The 24,327-nt window shown below is 35.4% G+C and overlaps 2 protein-coding genes and 2 pseudogenes across 3 annotated transcripts in view; 3 read left to right on the forward strand and 1 right to left on the reverse strand.

Annotated features, from left to right (window-relative positions):
- Positions 1–5,229, forward strand: part of LOC120193917 (protein MOR1-like) — a 30,893-nt gene extending 25,664 nt beyond the window's left edge. For both annotated transcript variants that reach the window (XM_039196338.1, XM_039196339.1), the window contains exons 43-54: positions 39–165; positions 834–956; positions 1,105–1,182; positions 2,026–2,184; positions 2,272–2,430; positions 3,397–3,494; positions 3,618–3,774; positions 3,874–3,987; positions 4,101–4,196; positions 4,278–4,349; positions 4,432–4,723; positions 4,812–5,229. In XM_039196338.1, the coding sequence (XP_039052269.1) occupies positions 39–165; positions 834–956; positions 1,105–1,182; positions 2,026–2,184; positions 2,272–2,430; positions 3,397–3,494; positions 3,618–3,774; positions 3,874–3,987; positions 4,101–4,196; positions 4,278–4,349; positions 4,432–4,723; positions 4,812–5,089 (1,753 nt within the window). In that variant the 3' untranslated portion in view covers positions 5,090–5,229. The remainder of the gene's footprint in view (positions 1–38; positions 166–833; positions 957–1,104; positions 1,183–2,025; positions 2,185–2,271; positions 2,431–3,396; positions 3,495–3,617; positions 3,775–3,873; positions 3,988–4,100; positions 4,197–4,277; positions 4,350–4,431; positions 4,724–4,811) is intronic.
- A 7,473-nt stretch (positions 5,230–12,702) lies between these two features.
- On the forward strand, positions 12,703–14,101 carry LOC120194422 (mitogen-activated protein kinase kinase 5-like). Its single transcript, XM_039196737.1, has one exon. The coding sequence runs from the start codon at positions 12,843–12,845 to the stop codon at positions 13,893–13,895; it is 1,053 nt and encodes a 350-aa protein (XP_039052668.1). The 5' UTR covers positions 12,703–12,842; the 3' UTR covers positions 13,896–14,101.
- A 2,083-nt stretch (positions 14,102–16,184) lies between these two features.
- Positions 16,185–18,192, forward strand: LOC120194319 (annotated as a pseudogene).
- Positions 18,193–18,367: 175 nt separating this feature from the next.
- Positions 18,368–22,465, reverse strand: LOC120194320 (annotated as a pseudogene).
- Positions 22,466–24,327: the final 1,862 nt, after the last annotated feature.

Genomic DNA, 24,327 nt, shown 5'->3' on the forward strand with positions numbered 1-24,327 from the left:
CCTTACTAGCACTCTTTTTGATGTCTTTGAAACCACAGGGAAAACTTTGTGCAACCTGACCTTAACATGGAGAGACATATAATGCCTCATGTGCTTGTTGGAGTCAGTGGCCCCACAAACTGGAATGAAGCTCTTGATACTATTTCTTTTGGTTCTCCTGAGCAGGTTTCTAACTTTGTCTAATGATAGATAGGTCATTTTCTTAATATGATTTGAAACTTCTTTGATAGAGTGAGTTTTTTGGTATGAAATGCAAAATGCTGTATTGATTTATTGGGTAATATGTTACCTTTCGATCTTTAAATTTACACTGCTCAATATGATTCATCAAAATTAAATCTTTATTTGAAATAGTTGGACATCATATACTTAAGGAATATGTTTAATAATGGTAATCATAAAACAAATTATAAGTACCTGGTATCCTTTTTTTCTATTTGTTAGTGTCAGCATTTGGATTTTAATATTTCTGATTTGACCAGTTGTAGAATGCCTTTGCACCTTAGTCTTCGAATCTAATTAAGACTTTTCTATAGATGTGTGGGCTTTTCTTATATGAGTTGGGGAAGTTTCTTGTACTATTAACACACACACACGTGTATATTATATACACATTATTCGCTCAGCTTGGTTATGAGGTTATGACCTATTTTAAAATTGATGTAAACCATTCATGTGCTTCTTGTAGCTCTGATAGGCTCTGTATTGCAAAATCAGCTTTAAAATTTATGTCAATCAAGTTATTGTGATTCGTGATTTCCTTTCTCGTTCATTTTGTATGGCCACCTTTTGACTGAGAACCATCTTAGCATCATATGCATTTTGTATTGCAGTCTGTTGAGGGAATGAAAGTTGTCTGCCATGAGTTAACACAGGCCACTAATGACCCAGAAGGCAGTTTGATGGATGAACTAATGGAGGATGCAGATAGACTTGTTTCATGCTTGGCGAATAAGGCAATTGGACTTTTGGGTTTCAATATGATCTGATTGTTAATTTCCTCGAGCATTGAGTTTGCATAGCAATAACTTCATTAATTTTTTTTTGTAGAGGAACATATTTTTCCTCCATGCAATAATCTTTTTTTCTGTCTTTATTTAATAGGTAGCGAAAACTTTTGACTTTAGTTTGACCGGAGCATCGTCAAGATCTTGTAAATATGTACTAAACACACTTATGCAGGTGAGTTTACAATCTAAATTACTGGTAACTTCTCTAATAGAACTTGTGATTGTGGTTTGGATACTATATCTTGCTCTTATTTTTTGCTGCTGACAGTAGGCTGCTAGGTTGGGGGTAGACTATTAAAGAAAAGGATATGCCTTTAGTAACCGAATATAGTGAAATAATTGGTCTGCCTCATGAATAAAAAATTATTGTGTCAAATGTTACTAACTTTTTTATTTCTGAATCTAAAAATAAAAATCTTAAAATTTTAAAATTAATAAAGCATAACTTTTGACCAGATCACATAAAAGAATCTAAAAACATGAATCAAGGAGAGAAAAATTGAAGGAAAGTAATGTGAGGGAGACGGTCACCGGTGCTAGAATGGCTTACACCTGTGAGTAGAGCTGACATTTTAAAATAAGAGACTTGCACATGATGTGGAGGAAAATACACTGAAGTTTTCCTCCCTCTCCTCAAAGCTGCATTCGTCTGTTTTTTTCATGATTTTTTAATAAAAAATATTAATGTAAACTAATAAAAAATAAAGTGGAAATTTTAGACGCATGGCATTTTTTGATTGCGTAGTTTTGGACATGTCTTCCATTTGATTTACAGTGTTAATAAGCTGGTGGAATCTGCTTAATGGAATGAACATTAGAGTACCTAATTGCAAATTTTCTTTTATGTATGAAATTGATAATTTCGCTATAGCATAGGCTCCAAATTTGCAATCAGCTCCAAAAAAAATGTTAATTTGTGTACTTTGATCTAAGTAGTTGTAATTAATTCAAGCTTTCTTTCAAGTTAATTTGTTACTTTGATCTCCAAAATCTTATTTTGAATTTCTCTTGGCAGACATTTCAAAATAAGAGGCTTGCACATGCTGTCAAGGAAAACACACTTGACAACCTTATTACTGAGCTTCTTCTATGGCTTTTGGATGAAAGGGTTCCCCATATGGATGATGGCAGCCAACTTCTGAAAGCTTTAAATGTCTTGATGCTTAAAATCCTGGTTGACTGCTTTAAAATGATTATGTTTTCTTTAAACTTAAAAGTTTATGTATCTTCTTTGGGTTTTAACTGATTATTGTGCATGCAGGATAATGCTGATCGAACCTCCTCTTTTGTCGTCCTGATTAATCTCTTGCGTCCTCTAGATCCTTCAAGATGGCCTTCGCCAGCAACAAATGAAACTTTTGCAGCAAGAAACCAAAAGTTCTCTGATCTTGTTGTCAAATGCCTTATTAAACTCACAAAGGTAACTAACTCTAGGTGCTTCTATGAATGTTCATAGCGTGAAATAATGCTCTATTTATGAATAATGTCAATTTTCAAATTGTCAGAAAATTATTATTCTTTAAAGTCACTTGATAATGTAAGCCACCTAGTTCTTAAATCATACTTCTATCTGATTAATTTATTTAAGGATATTTTTTATTAAGCCATCCTGTAAATCACTATGCAGCAAAGGAATTTAAAAAATCAAAGCAACTTAATTTTCCTTTCCATGAAGTGTTTTTGTTTACAAATTAACTGGTTTAAGCCCATCTTTCTTTATGTTGTAATTCGTGTAAGAAAAAAATTGTCCAGGTTTTATGTTTTGATCTCAAGATATCTTGCCATTAACAGTACTAGTATTTGTCAACTTAATAATCCATCATACAATGGTTTGTACCCATTTCTTTTGGTGATTTGTAGCCTTGCAAAGAGACAATTTCGGCTGGCAATGGTATAGTTATGATCATTTATTTATATGCTTTCTGATGTTAACCCTAAAGGATTGGTAGGATTCCTTTGTTAGTAATAATTGCCGCTGATGAAATATGATAATTTGAGCTTGAAAATTGGATATTTTGTATTACTTATCGTAATTGAGAGACTGAATGAAGCCACCAGTGAACATCCAATTAATCTTTTTTTTTATATAGAAGTTGGAGGTCTCATTAAAAACCTCCTTCGTAGTTGACTTTTTCGAATAGGAAAAGGTCAACCAGCGGAAGGAGGAAAAGAGTACCTCAATTTATTAATAACAGAAGCATACATTATAAGCCTTTACAAAACAACAAATACTTAGCCAATCCCTGCCTTAGCTAACCTGTAGGAATTTTATTGCTGTTTATGATGAAGAAAAATATCATTTTTATCTGTAGGAATTTTTGTATTGAGCTCGTCTTTATGCATTGGTTATTCTCATTATTTTCAAGTAACATTCCCTCGGATGCAGGTTCTGCAAAGCACCATCTATGATGTTGATCTGGACCGCATCCTTCAAAGTATCCATGTCTACCTGCAAGAACTTGGGATGGAAGAAATCCGGAGAAGGTATGTCTTAAACCCAATATTTTTTTTTCCTTCTGTGTTGAATGCCAATTCATATCCTGATCTTGAATTGATACTACTGATTCCCAATTAACCTTTTTTCTTCCTTTATTTTTCTGATAAAAGAGCTGGAGCTGATGATAAACCATTGCGAATGGTAAAAACCGTTCTACATGAACTTGTCAAGCTTCGAGGGGCTGCAATAAAGGGTCACTTATCTTTGGTGCCCATAGACATGAAGCCTCCACCAATTATTCTCGCTTATATTGATCTCAATCTTGAGGTAGTAATAAGCATAATAATTGACTATTCAATTTTCTTAGGTTTAATGTGGCAGCATCTTTTTCTTAACTTCCAGTATCCCTTATGTTTAATTTAACAGACTTTGGCTGCGGCAAGAATGTTGACGTCAACTGGCCCTGGTCAGACTCATTGGGGTGATTCTGGAGTCAACAATACAGCACCTGCCACAAATTCTGCAGATGCCCAGTTAAAAGTATTATTTTATTTCTGTACTTGATGTTTGTCCATAACTAAAGTTGTAATTCTCCTTTTTATTAGTGTTATGATATTTTCTGTTTCTTAAAATGTTCTTATGTCTTCTTACAGCAAGAACTCGCGGCAATATTCAAGAAAATTGGTGACAAGCAAACATGCACCATTGGTCTCTATGAGCTTTATCGCATCACTCAGCTATACCCCAAGGTAATTAATATAGTTTCTATTGTGCATCCTTGAAAGTAGCTAAGAAAACAGTTGAGACTGATTTTTCGTATTTGTTATTAGGTTGATATATTTGCTCAGCTCCAAAATGCTAGTGAGGCATTTCGGACTTATATTAGAGACGGCTTGGCTCAGGTTTGTGTCGTTATGTGTCTGAGTAAAGTTTTAATGGCTAGATGTGATATTAAGCTTGTTAATGAGTTTTAGTTTCATTCAGATGGAGAAGAATGCTGCTGCTGGAAGGACTCCTTCAAGTGTGCCAATGGCTACCCCTCCCCCTGCTTCTCTTAATGCTTCATCGCCTGAATTTGCGCCTCTGTCCCCTGTACAAACCAACTCTTTAAATGATTCTAAATCATTAGGCGCAAAACCTGAACCAACAAACTTTAATTTGCAACCATCATATCCTGAAGACAACGGGGGGTCTGGTAATGCTATAAATACAGCAAGAGTCCGTGACCCTGAAAATGCATTGGCAGACCAAAGAAATGAGAGGCTTATGAGTGGAGGTAATTTACTCGTCTTTTATTATTATTTGTTGTTGCCATTGATATTATTTTCGGATTCACCATGGAAGCTATATTGTTGAATGTACAGTTACCAGTGGCACGTTGGATGCAATCAGAGAAAGGATGAAGAGTATGCAACTAGCAGCAGCTGGTGGGAACGTTGATGAGTATGCAACCCGGCCCTTGATGTCTGTCAACGACAAATTGAACGCCGGGATCTCTACTCAGACTCGTGCATTAGATCCTCATCCCGGCATGGATAATCCCACACAAGGAGGCGTGCTTCCTATGGATGAGAAGGCATTGTTTGGGCTCCAGGCACGGATGGAACGACTAAAAAGTGGCGGAGCACTTGAACTTCTTTAAACCCCCTTGTTTTTATGCGTCTTTTTACAGCCTGCCACCCAAAGCCATTCTTGTAAATGCAAGGAAATTAGCAATACCGCAGTTACCCATCAAATCCCAGCTTAATAGATTTAGCTGTACCAAATTTTCTTTAATTTTAGGAGATGCGATTACGATGATTTCTTGAAATCTACTTCCATCGGACTTTAGTATTTAAGGCACAGATAGGTACTTGATCATAGACTGAAATTTTGTTGCAAGAGTTGCATGGGATAGGTATCAAACGTTGGCATTTAACACTGTTGATAATTATGTAATTAACATTTGATTTTCTCGTAAATTGCAAATACACTCCGTGTTTGCTTCAACTTATTTTTGACAACCTAGTCCAAAGTATTGACTTGTATCTCATGTATTTTCTCCCTTAAAAGGGGGTCTTCTAGGACCAACCATGCGCTCTTTCCCTGCGTAGTTCATGAAATTGAACTCATACACGCCAGCTTCAAAGGAACTCGTGTTTTGAAATATTGAGTAGGTTTACTTTTACACAGTCAATACATCTCTCCCCTGACCCCTATACGCCTAATTTGTATCATTTCCATGTAACTATGTTCCTCGCGTCTTCATTCTATTGGCGTCTGAATACATGCTAGGTAATATTGAAATGATAACTTTTGGAATGTTGATAAATAGTAATTTCTAACATAAACCAACCGAATAAACAAACGGTAAATTTAAAAAAAAATTGAATTTGTTTTATTTGAAAACTAATATTAGAAACACATTTTAAAACAAACATAAGTGGTTTCAGTGGTAAAAGAGAGCGTTGTTTACTTTAGAGTTATTGGGTTTGAGCATTTACATTTATCGGTGTGTTGTCAATTATTTTAATTTTTTTTGAATATATATTATCTTATAATCCATCTATACCATTCAAAAGATAATTAAACAACAATAGTATTGATGAGCCATGCAATATGTAAAATGTTCAATGAATTAAAATAATTCAAATATGTATACAATATGTAAAAAGAGTAAATTTCTTGGAATACTTAAATCATTTTAAATAACCAATCATCTATGCCAAAAGTACTAATTGGAATCCAACTGCTTCTAGCTCATATTGCGATATTTCTATGAAATGAAAAAGACCTTATGAAAGTATTTATTAAAGCTTATCATTTCATTTATAGTGATATTTATTAAGGGTTTTATGGGCATTATTTGATCATTAATATTTTAGGTTTTAAAAAATATATAAAAAAAAGTCTACGAAAATTATAATTATTAACTGAATTTGTATTAGAATTGATTCATAGTATCAAATTCAATCATTATTTTAATGATCAATATACATACATTTTAAAAGAATATGTTTTATGTAAATAATTTAATTTGCGATCTAAAGTGATAATAGTTGAAGAGTAAAAGGTTTACGTTTAAAAGTTAATGGTCGCATTTTTTAATACTAGACAAGAAATTCTAGTAATCTTATTTAAAATTTTATATAATATAAAAATATTTATTACGCTGAAAATTAAGGTGTTCTAATTCAAATTTATTAATATTTAGTGTAAAAATCAAAGAAAATTTTGATTTTTATTGTAATTTTAGTATAAATTTGCTTCTATTAAAAGTATATTCAAAGAATAGTAATAAACTCATATTGGGATTATAGGTATTGTCAAAAACCTTAGTACCTTTTTTCCTCATTCTCTCTCCCCATTTTTTTATAGTTTGTGTTAATTTTATTAAATAATCAAATTTTTTTTTCTTTAATTTTTTTAACCAGCGATGACACTGTTTTTTATGTTGTTTACCACCTTCTGGTTATCTTTTTTCTTATTTTTTTATTTTTAATAAGAATAATTATGTTTTTGTGATATATTCTCTGTCATTATGCCACGTTTTTCTCTGTCTTTGTGGCAAATTTTTCTGTCTTTTGGTAGCTTACGGTTTTTTTACCATTTTTTGTTTATTTTTTGACAGGGTTGGATTTGACACCGCCACGACTGATCAAGATGTCGCTTATTTGTTATCATATTGATATTCCATTCTTTAGACCATCAGATTGATTTGAATACACGTTTTTTGCTCGTGGATAGTTTTCTCACGTCGTTTGACTCTGATTTGTGATTTGTCGGTGGTCTTTTAGTAATTTCATCCCCTTTTGTGGTTGTTTGCTTATGCAGTCAGATTTGTTTGTATCTTTATTTTATTCGAGCATTGGTTAGGTTTTTTAACTTTTTCCTTTTATGGTCCTTGTGTGATCGAGATGGCTAGTTTTTGTGTTAATGGTTATAGGAAAATTTAATAATTATAATTTAGTTTACGTTTACGTTTACGATTACGATTATGCTCATACATTTTTATTATATTTCTGGATATTTTTTATTTTTAATAAAACTAGCGATTATCTATAAAATATAAAAAAACTCATATTGGAGAGAGATTGCCCAAGATATTTTAACGGAAGTGTGTATATTTTTAATAATTTATAATATTTTTTGGATTTTGTATTTTTGCACTTAAAACCCTAATCGTTTTTTTCCTTCTCCTCTCTTTTCTCTTTTTTTTTTTGCTTATAACTTATGTCAATTTTATTTATCAATTCAACTTCTTCTTTTCTAATTTTACTTAACCAGCGACGGCACCGATTTTGATGTTGTTGTCGCCTGTCGGTTGTCTTCTTTTTTTTAATAAGAATAATTATGTCTTTGTGACATGTTCTCTGCCTTTGTGACACATTTTTCTCTGCCTTTTGGTAATTTACGTTTTTTTGTCGTTGTTTTCGTTTATCTTTTTTTCTCAAGGTTGGATTTGACATCGTCATGACTGATCAAAATGACGCTTATTTGTTATCATGTTGATCTTCCATGCTTTGGATTCTCATATTGATTTGGATACATGTTTTGCGTTCGTGTATAGTTTTCTTATGTTGCTTGACTCTTATTTGCGATTTGTCTGTGGCCTTCAGTAACTTCATTCCTTTTGTGGTTTGTTTGTCGATGCAATCAGATTGTTCGTATCTTTATTTTGTTGGATCATTATTTAGATTTTTTTAATATTTTATTTTTTTAGTCATTGTGTGATCTATATGGCTAGTTTGTGTCAATGTTTATAGGAAAATGTCATAATTATAATTTAGTTTACGTTTACGATTACGATTATGCTTGTAAATATTCATTGTAATTATAGATAATTTCTATTTTTAATAAAACTAGCGCCTTTATATATAAAATAAACATTTTTTGGATTTAAAGTTTTTATATTTGTAATTTATTATTTTATACCTCATTATTTTTTTAGCTTTTAATTTTTAAAATTTTATAATAGTTTTTAGTTATTTTAATAATTTTACAAATATTGTAATAATTTTAAATATTATACTAATATATTTATAAAATAATTATAATTAAAGTGATACAACTATATATATGAAATTTTTAGTGAGTGTTGTATTTGATTTAAATAATGATACCAAAAACGATATTTATAATATATTTATAAAATAATTATAATTAAAGTAATAAAACTTTATTAAAAATTGACATGTATACTTTTTAAAACCAAAAATGACTTTATTTTGAACTAAAAACCACTTAAACCTTAACTCTGATGCCATTAAATGTAACACCTCTGACCCGTACCTGACTCGACCCGGATACGAATCAGAGATATTACATTTGACTTTTCAAAACACTTGTGATTCACAAATACGAACAAATAAATTTTTTGATCAAAATACAAAGTATAATCCTTCAGTTAAATAAAAAAACATTTCGTATACACATTTATATAAAACTTGATAATTTACATGAGTACAAAATACATGAGTTTACAAAACATATTAGAGCATTTCCAAATTAAACGCATAATACATGCCAACAATTACAATATTATTTGATTTTATCAATTTGTTTTACAAGAACTCTCATTATTATTTTCGATATCACAAAGCATACTTATGAACCTTATTCACTTGGTATATCTTTGTTTAAAATGCCCAATGTATACTACTGAGAACTTTAGGTATTTGAGTACTATGAGGTTGTGAACTAATGTTGTCACCACAACTCGTAATTTGCATCGAAGTGTCACATAATTGTCCCAAATGACCACCTAGGTTTGCACCAAAGTGCCACATAGGTTTGCACTGAAGTATCACATATTTGTCTTGAAGGACCATATAAAACCCTCGACTCTTGGCATGCCAACTATACCTCTAATCTCATACATATACTTGGGTCATTAATTACATAATTATGTTCAATCATTATTCAAAGTGGTTTTTATTCACATAGTTTCTCTCTCATAGAGTTTGTTCATATTCACTGGTTCAAAGTTCACATTCCTATAATCGTATGATCATAAAACATAACTTGTATAATAGACTTGAATAAAACATGGAAATATAACATAAAAGAAATTATAAAGTTTTCGATCGAAAACACTAAGGTTTACTTATCACAAGCCTTCCTCAATTCTATTGCAAAACTGAGAAGTTGCACTCACCTTTGCCTCACGAAAGTTCTAATCCAAATCCTTAACACCTTTTGAATTGATACTTAATTTGTCGAGCTGACCCAAATTCGAATACGTTCAATCACTACACAAAACAATCGAAAATCTCTATCGTTCTTCAACTCAATTATATTGATTCAGAAAAACTTGGAATGCAATAAACCATATATTTCCATTTCATGTTTGGAAGTATCGGTACTACCGTAATAGTATCGATACTTCCCTTAAAGGGTATCGATACCTCCTCCAGGTACCGATACCAATCTGGCATTTGATGTTTCAAGGGTATCGATACCATCCTTCAGGTATCGATACTACCCTTACAGTATCGATACCTCTTCAACAGGTATCGATACTACCCTTAATAATTTCCCAGATTTTCCCTTTGAAGTATCGATATTGTTCTAATGGTATCGATACTCCAAACCCATAATTACCATTTTCACCCCGAAAATCACCCAAAATCCTCCCAAAACTCTTATATACATCATACCATAAGCCTTTGAATCCCACCTATCATCATATCAGATATGAGCCCAACATAGATGGCATATACAAGTACTTCAAGAAAAGTGAAGAAAGTAGATCTTATGCACCAAAGATAAGAAGAAACAGATCCGTTATCGAACAACACTTGAAGGGGGCCTAGTTGCGTCATTGCCCCTCGACCCCTCTACGTCTCGGCGCACTGGGATCGCTTATTCCCGCATGTAGTTTGGGTTGTTGGGTGACACGACCCGATGTCCCCGAATATCTCATTAAAACTTCAAAAACTACTCTATATCAAGATTTCATTTCAAAACCCATTTTACAAAATCCTTTCAAATTCACTTATCTTGTTGATTTAATCTTATATAAGCTTATATAACACTCCCACTTCCATTACCAAACCAAAAATTAAAGTAAAACCACAAAATTCATATTCTTACCTTTAGGAGTAAAACCCACGGTAGAAAAAGAAAGCAAGAAAGCAAGAAAGGAGTTTCCAGATACTCTCAAAACCCACGTGTCAAACACCTAATAAAGGAGATACTTATCCATTAATATGAAAAGACCATAACGCCCTCATCACTAAACCTAAATTTCTATCCTACCCTACACAAAAATTCCACCATAAATCCTTGAATATATCAAATTATTTTAATTCAACTACCGAGTTAAAAATTCTTACATTTCGGTCATTTACCCGATGATTGAGATGTTACATGTATATTTGTAGACCCCTTTCTTTTTTGCATATTCGAGTCGTATCTCATTTTAAAGTGGTCTGTATATTTTGATTTAATTATTTTGGGAGCTCATGATGTAAAGATTTTATATAACTGTGGTTAATTATTTTATTATGAGCATTTTCAAAGGAATCATTTTAATTAGGGAAAGTCAAAAAATTTTGGTTATCTATTTCGGTGGTTCTGTGTTGCATTCTAATGGTTGACTTTGTGTTGTACTAGTTTAGGGTGTTACATTTTCTATGTGTTTTCTATTGAAAATATGTTTTTACCCCTTAAAATTTTATAAATTCAAGTTTGCCCCCAACTTAAAATCTTGCGTCCATCCCGAGACACAATACATAATAATATTTTTATTAGATTTGATCTTAAAATCTGGTGTGTACATAATAATATTTTTATTAGATTTGAATATAATTTTTTAATAAAAATACAATATCCTTTATTGTTGTGATAAACCTTGACGAAAATGTAATATCTTTTATTATCGTTTTACAAACTTTAATAATTACTATATAGGGTAAATTATATCGTTTCTCACTGAACTATATTTTCTCTCTTATTTTTCTCACCCAACTTTAAATTTTTCTATTTTGCTCACTAAACTTTACACATTGAATTATTTTGCCGACTTTGTCGTTAACTATTTAACGGTATTATGACGTGTCACAAGTATAAAAACGACGTCGTTTTGAAAAACTCAATATAAACCAAAACAACAACGTTTCAAATCTTATATTGAAAGTTCAATGAGTATAATAGGAAAGGGAATAAAGTTCATCGAGGAATTGTGTAATTTACACTTTTTCATTTTCTTCATTTTCTCTCTGTCGACCACTATGTCATTTTCATTTCGACCACCGTCTACCGTCATTGACGGTGGCCATTCAGTCCCAAATTTTATGGGTCAATTCATCTTGACACCCTGAGTCCGAATATGGTGATTGTTTCACCGAAAATTATCCCAAAACCCGTAAATATCGATTGAAATGTTTCAACTTCCTCACTTTCAATCTCAAATTCATGGACTTCGAAGCAACTTCCGACAAAATGGAGTTTGGATTTGAAATCACGATGTTGAGGTTAAGTGACTCATGAAATTCGAGATTGAACGACCACCATCTACGATGGTCGATAGTGGCCGGCGATGGCATCCGACCACCTTTTGGTTTTTTGTTATTTTCTCAATTATTTTATATTAAAAATAAAAAAGGGCACATCATGCGGCCATTGGAGAGAAAACAAGAGAGTGAGTAAAATAATTCAATGTGTAAAGTTCAGTGAGCAAAATAAAAAAATTGAAAGTTGAGTGAAGAAAATAGGAGATAATATAATTTGATAAGGAACGGTGTAATTTACTCTTATATATATATAAATATATATTATTCCGAGAATTGACCAATTAAATTACACCTTTTTTTTTCCTTAAAAATGATAAAAATAACGAGGTTGAGTTGGAACATTTAAAAAACTGTAAATATGCCAGAATGGATTTGATTTATCCCAACGATAAAATCAAATAAGAAACAATAATTAATATTTTTTATTAAGCTAAAATAATTATAAAATAATATTTATTTTAAATATTTTAAATTATTTAATAAGAAATATTTAATTATTCTCACTACAGCAGCTAATGTTTAAATCTAAAATCTTTGAAAATAACCATAGTTCCTTTAACTATTACTATAATTTGGTTCGTGTTTATATTCGTTTGTAAAGAAGAGGAACAGCAGAATGAATTATAAATTAAAATTTAACAATAAATGCATAAAAAGGGAAATTCCCATTGTGTCCCTCAAACCACTTTTCTGAAATTATCAAAGGAAAATCTGATATATTAATAATAATTCTACCTCTCTTTATTTTTAAGGACTCTTTATTTAATTAATTTTTCTTTCTCCTCCTCCTCCAGGAACCTTCCTTTCTCTCTGAAAATTAAAGGGAAAACAGAACAGACTCTTTCCATCATTCATCTCTTTTTTTTTTCTTTTTCATTCCAAAATTTTTTATAGGTGGACATGAGACCCAATCTGCAACCACCCCCATCGGCCGGTGGCTCCTCCTCTGTCAATAGGAGCCGTCCAGGTCGACGAGTTGACCTAACCCTACCTCTTCCACAACGCAACCCAACCCTTGCCGTCCCTCTTCCCCTTCCTCCCTCATTTAACTCCGCTCCACCTACAGCCAACTCTAACGCCGCCGCGCCTCTGCAGGTCAACATCTCGGAGCTCGATCGTGTAAGCCGAATAGGAAGCGGGACGGGGGGAACCGTTTACAAAGTCATCCACCGTCCTACGTCTCGCCCTTATGCCCTCAAAGTTATCTACGGGCACCACGAGGAGTCCGTTCGCCGTCAGATCCGTAGGGAGATCGAGATCCTCCGTGACGTGGACCACCCTAACGTTGTGAAATGCCACGAAATGTACGATCACAACGGAGAAATCCAGGTCCTTTTGGAATTCATGGACGGCGGATCTTTGGAAGGAATCCCCATATCTCACGAGTCTAACTTATCAGATCTAGCCCGTCAAGTCCTCAGCGGTCTGAACTACCTTCACCGGCGACACATCGTTCACCGCGATATAAAACCCTCGAACCTGCTAATCAATTCGAAGAAGGTTGTCAAAATAGCTGATTTTGGGGTGAGCCGAATTCTGGATCAAACCATGGACCCATGTAACTCATCTGTTGGGACCATAGCTTACATGAGTCCCGAGAGGATTAACACCGATTTGAACCATGGGCTCTACGATGGTTACGCTGGGGATATTTGGAGTTTAGGTGTTAGCATATTGGAATTCTATTTAGGGAGGTTCCCTTTCGCGGTTGGTCGACAAGGTGATTGGGCCAGTCTCATGTGTGCGATTTGTATGTCTCAGCCACCAGAGGCTCCTCCTAATGCTTCCAATGAATTTAGGCATTTTATATCGTGCTGTTTGCAGAGGGATCCAGCCAGGAGGTGGACGGCGACTCGGTTGTTGCAGCATCCTTTTATACTCAGAGGACAACAACATCAGGCTGCTCAGAATCTTCATCAGTTATTGCCACCCCCACCTCCCTTTTCTTCCTAGTTCCCTATTTCTTTTTATTTATTTTGGGTTTAGGGCAAAAATATCATCTTCTGTAAGTTTTGATATAATGAGGGTGTTGGGGAGGGGGAGTTTGGGTGCAATGTATTTCCTTTCTTTTTCCTTTCATGTTTCTATTAATCACAGTCTTGGTCTTTTGATAAAAAAGATAATCTTTACAATATTAAAAAAAAGAACCTCTGTTATGACTTGCCCTTCTGCTGATTTTGTTTGCTGCTTTCTATGTTCTTTGTCAGCTTGCTTCGAGGCTCCTTTAATCTTGTTATATTACTATTATTATTTCTAATTCAGTAGAGAGATGTTAGATACTTAGATTTGGCTTTAGCTTTAGTGAACAAAAGGAGGAATGAATGCCTCATCTTTGTCGGATATCTTATCCTGGAAGCTTGAGAAGAATGGGGTTGAATGTATAATGGGTGAAGTTCCATATCTTGTTTTTAGAATTCTTGTGTTGTTGATTGGATACCCGTTATTTCCTGTTGCAAAAATTGTGCATTATTGGCCCCTGTTCTTCTAGTCTTTTTTGTGAAGGCATGCTTATTAGTTATATGTCTTATAATAGCTAGCTCTGTAGTCGAACAGGGTAACCAAGGTTAGGGTTGATTCCCCGTATCTTCTATTTAATTACTTTTGAGCGTGTTCCGGTTGTGGAAAGATATGCTACTTGCTGTTTTTCCCCCTTTAGCTTGTCTTGTTTCCAGTTCCTCCATCTTTTTTTAAACTTTTGTAATTACTGTACGTGGTTGGTCATTTGGCTATGGTTTTTGAATTGGGAATTTTCTGTATTACACTTAGACAATGATGGATCAGAGAGTTGTAGATGCATTTGTGTGAATAAAATTGAGGTAGAACAATGCCCCGAATAACATGGTCCGTGTCTTTGATCTGGACTTTTTTGAGTGGGTTAATGTTTTTTTTTTTATCAATTTTGATTTTTGCCCTCTTAAACTGGAAAGTTTTGTTTTGGTTTGGGCGTGTTGTTTTGTTGAGATCCCGGGGCTTCAAACTGTCTTTGTAGTCCTCTGATGAATGTCCAATAATAATAATTGAATGTGCGGAGGAGAAAGGCTCTAAAAATTGGCATTGCCATCTATTTTAGTTTGGACCTAGGTGCATGTATTGGATTTTTTTAAAAAGTTTTTTATGCGATGAACCTTGGAGGTCATGTCTGGTACGCAAAACATAGATTGCAGCCGAAAGGGTGCCTCTGGCTGGGCCACAATGAATCGGAATACCGTTTAGTAGATTTGATTAGATATCGGTACGAGTCTTGTACTGCTTATCATCATATGGAACTTTATTACTTAATAATTCAATCAGTTGGACGGTAATTAGATGAAGTTAATAATTTTGTCACTACACTACAATCTGCATTCCCAAAGGAAGGGTGGCTTGACCATTAGTCCATTAGGCTAAGATCAAATTGTTGTGCGATACACTCGATACAAGAACAAGTGTGTCTGTTCAAAATTGATCAAGAGGTCGTGGTGGCAGTGGTAGATGCAATTCCAATCATATCAATTTATTGGACACATTATTCAAGAGTGCTGCTACTGCTATAGGTTCCATCAACTCGGAACTGATGGTTACCAAAAACAGCATAGTTATTTGAACTATGTTGATCAATCAAAGAGTAAAGCAAGCTTACAATCATTTTCTGGACCAGCTCTGTCCTCTCGACCTGGGCCAATCTCAACTCTTGGGCTCTCAGTTCCTTCATTTTCTGGATTCTATCTTTTAGTTAGACATCAATACACATCATTTGCACCTAGAGGGGTAGTGTCGGTTGGACCTGGGCCACCTCTGTTTTTCACTATGGTTAGGGGAGCTGCACCTGCACGCCACTCGATTATAAAAATTCGATTTCTATCTCATAATTTTATAAATTTATTTCTACTAAAAATTACTAATAAAGTTCGAATCATAAAATTAAATTAAATAACTTAAAATTTTTAAAAATTAATATCTTGCTAATATATATATATATTAACATTATAAATATTCAACTGAATATTTATATATATATATAAAGTTTGAATCATTTGCTAATATATATATATATATATATATAGAAAGACGTTTGAAAGTACCTTAACATTATAAATATTCAACTGGAGGGGTCGATTCGGATTCTTGTGGGACCCATTTACGAAGGCGCCTAAATCAACATAACGACATTCAACTGAATATTAAACAGAAAATTTCGCTCTTTCATTTTCGAAGTCCTCCAAGAGGAATTTCTCTCTCCTCCGAGAAAAAGAATAAACAGAAATGCACAAAGCCTTGGCTTTTTGCTTTCATTGCACTTCCATCTTGATGCTGTTTTCTGCACTTCCTTCTCTCGCAAGACCACTTCCTCAAGGAGGTCAGTATGGTTCAGTTCATTAAGTTCTCCTCTTGTTCTGTTTGGGATATCCGCTTTCTTTGAATTCTGGTTTTCGATGTTTAAGCCATTTTTTGCTTTCGAGGAATTAGCTATATGTAAAAAAAAAAAGATTAATTGGATGATTTTTGTTTTGAAATGACAATTCATCTTGGGTGTTTTTTTGGTCGCAGATCCACTTTACTTGAGCTTTGCGTTGAATGCGACGTATTTTCCAACTGAGGACTACTATGACTACATCGTCGTGGGAGGAGGGACCGCCGGTTGTCCATTAGCCGCCGCCTTGTCGCAGATGTTTCGGATTCTTGTTCTTGAAAGAGGAGGTGTTCCCTATGGTAACCAAAATTTGATGAATCAATAAGGGTTCTTGACCACACTCACCGAGGTCGACACCTACGACTCTCCTGCTCAAAGCTTTACTTCCGAGGACGGCGTCCTAAATGCTCGAGGACGGGTTCTTGGCGGCAGCAGTGCCATCAATGCCGGTTTCTATATCCAAGCTGATCCGGAGTTTTACGCGAGTTCAGGTGTAGGTTGGGTTCTCAGTTTGGTAAACCAATCTTATGACTGGGTTGAGAAGGGAGTTGTGGTTAGGCCAGAGTTAAAGAACTGGCATTCAGATGTGAGGGATGCTTTGCTTGAGGCAGGGATCGATCCTTACCGTGGGTTTAGTTTGGAGCATTTAACCGGTACAAAGATCGGTAAAGTAGCAACTTATGCAAGTGTGGAAAGGGTGTTACTGGCTTCTTCTTCGTCAAATGCGATGTCTCGGCAATCAGCAATCGGGGTCATGTTTCGCGATGCGATGGGAAGGTATCACCACGCTATGGTGAAGGAGAAAGGCGAGGTGCTACTATGTGCTGGAGCTATTGGAAGTCCACAATTATTGCTGCTAAGTGGAATTGGTCCTAGGCCTTACTTGTCTTCTTGGGGAATTCCGGTTGCGTATCACCAGCCATACGTAGGCCAATCTGTCTATGATAATCCGAGGAATGGCATCTCAATTTTGCCTCCGATACCCTTACTCACTTGTACAAGTTGCCGGGATCACTGAAATGGGGGCTTATTTGGAGGCAGCTTCAAATGTTATCCCTTTTACAACCCCTTCACGCTCAGTGTTTGTCAGATCACCTTCTTCCCCTCTGCTTTTAACAGTGGCTACCATCATGGAGAAGATCGTCGAGCCTATATAGTACGCTTTAACTACTTTAGCAATCCTATAGACTTGGAGAGGTGTGAACGGTACCCGCAAGATTGGGGATATCTTGAGGAGTCGATCCATGTATGATTTTAAGTTCACTGAATGGTTTGGGGGCAGAAATTTCAGGTTTGTAGGGCCTCCATTGCCTGTTGACCAATCAAACTACGAAATGATGGCTGATTTTTGCCGGCGTACTGTGAGCACCATATGGCATTACCATATGGGTGAGTCGTGGGGAGAGTGGTTGATCAAAACTATCATGTCATTGGAATTGATGCACTCAGAGTAGTTGACGGATCAACGTTTACTATATCGCCAGGGACTAATCCCCAGGCAACTGTGATGATGCTTGGAAGGTCAGTGATTGATTGTGAAGTATGTTTCATAGTTAAACAGAACAGCTAAACTTTAAGCATTACTTTGTGTTTGCAGGTACGTTGGAATGAGGATAACCAAAGAGAGAAAGTGATTGAAATGATTACTTTTGGGAATGGGACCAAGCCTGCTGCTGGTTTGCTCTTCAGAATGCTTGGCTAATTGCTTTTACTTTCCAGTTTTAGGTTTGGTCGCAGAAGACGATTACTGGTCTTCTTTGAGAAAATCAACACGTTGTACATGAAGAAATAGTTTAGCAGTATAAAATTGTACTTATCATATGGAAAGTAGATTGGTTTGACAGTAACTGGTTTTGTGTCGGGAAGGAGGTGGATAGGCTTGGCGATGAGCTGGTCTTACACCATTAGGAATGTCTCAAGGATTTCTGTATATCTCTAAAAAAACATATTTCAGTGATCAAGATAAAATCATTGATGCTTGAATAAATTCATGCAAACATCAACTGCAGACAAGACAACCAAATAATTGACAAAGATCAAATGGAAAAAAACGATTCACTATGAACACGGTAGAGAGAGCCATATTCGTTGCTAAAATGTGTTCACTATTGAATATACAAAAGGTCAAAGAAATGACAACCTAGGAACTACCATGGATCACACAGAAGAGATTGATTGTGCTGAAACAGAGGTGGTGGGGCTGTTCAGATCCCTAACTGCTTTTGGTTTCCCGCTTAATCTTTCTATTGCGTCTTGACAAATGTCATTGAACCAGCCGTCATCAGGCAGCACGCTTACAGAACAAAAACACAAATGAGAATTTCTTATACATTCATCCAACAATTTTCAAAAAGGTATTCAACAAAACCCACACATTTCCCCATCTAAAAACACTTGGAATCCAAATCCAACTCATTCAAGCTTTCTATCAGAAGTTATAAGGCCATTAATATCAATTATACCATTTTCCTACTAGGAAAACTCTTGGCGCAACAGTGATAAAAGCATAAAGGCAGATATTGATGCAAATCTATTGTGATGAGAAACTTAAAAGTTGGTACTATTATTCCCACTATTCCTCACATTTTATATTACTCCCCCACAGAACAATGCTCTAAATAAAGTGATCTATGACTTACGACATTGGTTTTACCAATAGTATACATCCATTTAGAATATACAGGCATAGCTGGGGAGACTAACAATGATAATATCATAGCATACTGCATACCTATATGGATCCATCCCTGTAGCTGCAAATGCAGCCATGGCTTTAGCAATTATTTCATTGACAACTCTATGCATATTTCTTGATAGGTACCGACCTTGGGAAGCAAAGCATATGACAAATTTTATATCCAGATAAAGCTGCAAATGTACAAAGAAATATGTCAATTTTAAGAATCCAATACGAATTTACAAACACAAAAGGAATGATACTAAGTTTGCATGCCTGTTGTAAACCTAATAGACCTAAAGGCCTCAGTCCTTCCTCAATATCATCCCAAAAGCTTTGATCTTCTGAGAGCCATATGATAACAGTTTCGTAAGTCGCATCAATAGTAATGTAGCAAATCTTTCCCTTCCTACAAACATGTCTGCCACCAGACTAGTCATCCTGATAACAAATCCGATAACTAGGCAATAAGTGAGCAAGCAAGAGACTATGCACCCACGCCTTAATAATTATCTCATAGTTTTGTTACCCAAGATAACCAGATGAAATGATATTAAAATAAAAATAAAAATAAGAAAAGGAAAAATGATAAAAGCAACTGAAATATTGGAGATGGAAACGATTCCACCTCTTCTGCAGAACCATCCATATTAATGTACATTTCTGCAGTAAGATGGCTCTCACCCTCTTCTGTAAAAATTAGATCTAGGGCATGCTGTTGACAAAATTTATTTTTTAGTCTCTCAACGGAACTCAGAATGAGCTTCTTACATTCCTGCTGCTCAGGATGACGGTTTTGCCTATCTGAAGTTCTTCTGCGGTGGTCATCCTTGTATCTACCCTGACTTGGGGCCAGCTTCATGGCTGCACGTGGAAGAAGTTCATCTGCCAACAATGATACATTTGCTAGCAATGCAATTTGTTGGCCCTCAGTAACAGCCATCCGCACAATTTTATTTCCAGTACTCCCAAAATCCATTTCTTCATCAATTGAACCAGGTAATGCTTTTATGAGCATGTTCACATATGAGTCAAACACCTGAAACAAACCTTCCAGTGTTTGTCCTCCCAACTGCATGCTTAATAGCGGTCCAACATCCTCAAAGAATTCCTATAAGGGAAAGTAGAATATACATCAAATGAGTGGAAGTATATAATGCTGTTACATCAGAAAAATGAACCAAGAGAGATGCAGGATCTTCAATAGCTCAATAACTAGGTCATATATTAATGATATCGTAAGAGAGCTCAAAGACCATAGTCATGCACCCATAAAGAGTCTAACAAGTAAAAACAGAAAACTATTGCCAAAATGAATTAATACACCAAAATCATGAATACCAAAGAAATACAATATAAAAGAAAATGTAGTCAAACAGTTATTTTAGAATTAAACGTACCAAGGTTGAGAAATACTTAATTAGCATTTAGTAACTAAAACAAAAGACGGACAAGCAGTTCCAAAGTAATTTGTTGAAAATCACCAAATGGGGAACTAGATCCATATAAAGGAGTAATTTTATTATTGAAATTTTCTATGAAAATGTTTTCCATAATTCCATTTTCTATCTTTATGTGCCATTGTAAATGAAAAATAAGTAATAATTAAATATTGAAATCCTTGTTTTCACAAGTAATCTATAAAAGAAGACAGATTGTAATGAACTGTTTTCCAAAACATGCTGAGCACAAGATATATTTTATAATAAATTAAACGCCAAATAAAATTAATTAATTAAACCGTTCACCTAGACCATAGAATTGAATCGATGAGCACTACTTGTTAGTTTATACTGAAATCCTATTGTGTTACTAAGTGATGCACTAGAGGGCCAACCAGATTGACGAGTATTGCCTGGGGGGCATTGTAGCACTCAATCATCAGCCGCAGCCAAAGCTGCGGTGCTTTCTTCAATTCTTTTGAGATTAGCATTGAGTGCCTGCTCAACACTAGGTCTAAAGAGTTTCAAGAGTACAGGACAAAGTGCCAAGCCACGAGCTTCCAGCAATGAGCAATGACCTAGAGCTATCTGAACACATTCTGCAGCAGCCCTTAGACCACCAGCAGCTGCTGAAGAAGCCAATGCATGTATTTTAACAAGAAGGGCAAAGCATCTGCTTGCTTTGTAGCCCAGATCACAAGCTCCGAAGAATAAGCTGGTTCTTTACCAAAGATTCCTAAGGAATCACTGGCCGCTTGAGCAATAGCAAAGAACACCAACTGTGAGAGGACAGCAGTATATGCTCCTCCATATGAAGTGCTTGATGGACAAAGGCTAAGCATGCTATATTGATATCTTTGGAAATGAGCATTAAGGAGCAAACTATGAGCACGTGGTCCATCACCAAGCCTTTTAAGAGCTAGAATTGCTGCACGAAGTTCAGCACCACTGTAGAAGGTTGGCAAGCAGCCTCGGCAAGCTGGTCAGCCAACTTTTGCTTGCGCTCTGTAATAGCAGTCTGCAGATATGTAAGTGCTGCAGGACTCGATGAATCTGTTTTCTTTTCTTCAGCAACTGCCTGCTCTCCTTCATCAAGGGCTGCTAGTGCTTCATCTACTCTCTTCCCAGCTAACAAAACGGGTTAAAAACGCCTTCTACCAACATAAAGTTGAGGTCCTATAAGGGAAAAAGAATGTCCAGAATCCATTAATCAACCATTAAACAATCCTGTCTTACAACCTGAGCAATAAACTCCGGAACGTCGGACGCAAAGGAATAAAAAGCATTACAAGCAAGTGCTCTCTGAGCTAGCTTATGAGCTACCCTATTTGCTTCCCTACGCACATAAATTACAATACAACTATCAAACACGATACATTTCATTCTTATATCCCTCATGAGGACACTGACTGTGGAATCATCTCCACTTACATCATTGTACATATTAACTATGGTAGTAGAATACAACTCAATAACCACGTTTCGCCATTCCTCCGTAATTGCAAGGTTGACTGCCGCAGCAAGACTATGCAACTCTGCCAAAATAGGTTCATAAATACCTCCAGATGTGGTAACGAATCCGCCAAGAATCACTCCAAAAGAATCACGAGCAACAACATCTACCGCAACCATTTTAATAGTTGAGTTATAAGCACCATCAACATTAAGTTTAATGACTTGACTATCCGGCGGCCTCCAACGGGTGGCCTCTGCATCACCTTGCTTGTTAGGACCTGCTGTCTCATAGCATTAAGGAATTCATGATGTAAGGCTTTTGCATTTGCCACAATCACCCAAGGAGGTTGAACGCGACCATCATGCACCATTGAATTTCGAATGTTCCATACATTCTAAAGAAAGACCACAAATTCTGCAAAAGAATCAACCCCAAACGTAGTAGCACATGTGGATTCTAACTAAAGTATTGGAGATGCATAAACTGCAGTAAGGAACGCACCTGAAATACCAGCCTCTCGTAGAACATCCTATACAAAGGAGCAATCCCGAAAGGCATGCATCATTGTCTCAATTTCTACCTTGAATAATGGACAGATTCTATCGCCTAACCCGATTGCTACAACTATGCTACCAACCGACAAAGTGTCATTTGCTAGTCTCCATAGAAATATGCAAATTTTGGGGAGGACAGACAACTTCGCAATAGTCTTCCAGGTAGGAGAGATTGCCTCTATTGTGTGAGTTGGCTTTTGAAGCCACCAATAAGTAGATCGAACTGAATAAACCCTAGAATCATGATTCCCCCATATTATGCTATCAATCACAGACGACGTTATCGGAGTTTGCAGCACCGTATCCACATCAGATCCTACCAAAACTTCACGTACCTTGACTGAGTCCCAACGTGGTTGGTTTCTGTGCATCAGATATCTGCAGCGCACATTCCATAGTTGCGGAATGTTGTAGGTACCTGTAAGGGTCACCCGTTTCGTACCTCCCCACGAATCCGAAAAGAGTCTAGTATTACTATTACAGCCACTCTTCAAAATAATGCCGGTGTGAGTTCCAGGCATAAGAGCTTCTGTCTTTCAGTTTAGCATTTAGGATATCGCCATCTGGGTAATATTTAGCGCGGTACACCCTAGCAAATAAAGAATCTGGATCTTTGATTAATCGCCACAATTGATTCCCTAATTTGAGGTCCCGAAAACCTAACCCACCTACCCTCTTCGGTGTACAAATTTTTGCCCAAGCCATAAGAGGCCATCTAACTTGCAATATTTTGCTATCAATCCATCTAACTTGGATTTATTTTTTGGTGCTATCATCTGGAATCTTTGGCCGTACTGGAATGAAATAGCATTTGTAAATTCGATGGAGTTTGGTGGTTCAGTTCTCTATAAAAGTCACAACCTTCTCCTAGTGATGCAGTGTGCTTTTGTAAACCGTACCTATACTGCTGTCCGAGCTCTCTGAGTGGGCTTAGTCCGAATCTCTGGTCCTCTCTTCCGATTGTATGGATCAAGTGGAACATTGCTGGCGCTAGATTCGAGCTGGATGGTCGTGCTTCGCGTGGGGGTGTATTTCGCAACCATGAAGGAAGATGGTAATATGGGTTCTCAAAGTTTGTTGAGGTCTGTTCAATTTTAGCAGCTGAGTTATGGGGACATATACTGTTATGATTTTGGTCTGGAATCTGAAATTTCGACAACTGGTAATTGAATCAGATAGTAAAGAAGTCATTCACCTAATACAAACTGACTCTGTTCAACAATGATTCCCCACAATTCATCTACACGTTTGAGAGTTGTATAGTCAATAATGGAGCATTGTGTTTAAGCATGTGAAAAGGGATGGGAATAAGGTGGCCAGAGTTTGAAGAACTGTTGCAAGCTGATTGTGGCAGATGAGGTTTTTATAATGTTGTTTCCTCACTATTTTACTTAAAAAAAATCTAAAAACTAGCGGTAAACTTAAAAACAAACCACTTGGGAGATGGATAAAATTTTATTTACTCTTCATCATTGTCATCTATCATTCTTCTAGCGATTAAAATTTTTAAAGGATTAATGTTTTTTTTATTAAACTAACGTGATTATAAATTAATATATATTTTACATATTTTTAATTATTTGATAGTGAGTGTTCAATCATCTTGTTGCAATTATTGATGCCCGAGCCTATGACCTATATGAACAACAACGATTCCTTTAATCATTAAGATAAGTTGATTTATGCTTTAAAAGACTAATGTTAGCATTAAATTATAAACAAAATTAAGAATTTTCTTTTAATATTAATAAAGTTTAGATCAATTGAATTTGTTATCATATAATATTATATTTTTATAAAAATATATATTTATTAAAAAAATTCTTAGGTGTTATTTATATAAATAAAAATAATAATATTATTCGT

Source organism: Hibiscus syriacus, unplaced genomic scaffold, assembly GCF_006381635.1.
Source record: "Hibiscus syriacus cultivar Baekdansim isolate YM2019G1 unplaced genomic scaffold, ASM638163v2 tig00116997_pilon, whole genome shotgun sequence".
In the NCBI taxonomy this organism is placed as follows: domain Eukaryota; kingdom Viridiplantae; phylum Streptophyta; class Magnoliopsida; order Malvales; family Malvaceae; genus Hibiscus; species Hibiscus syriacus.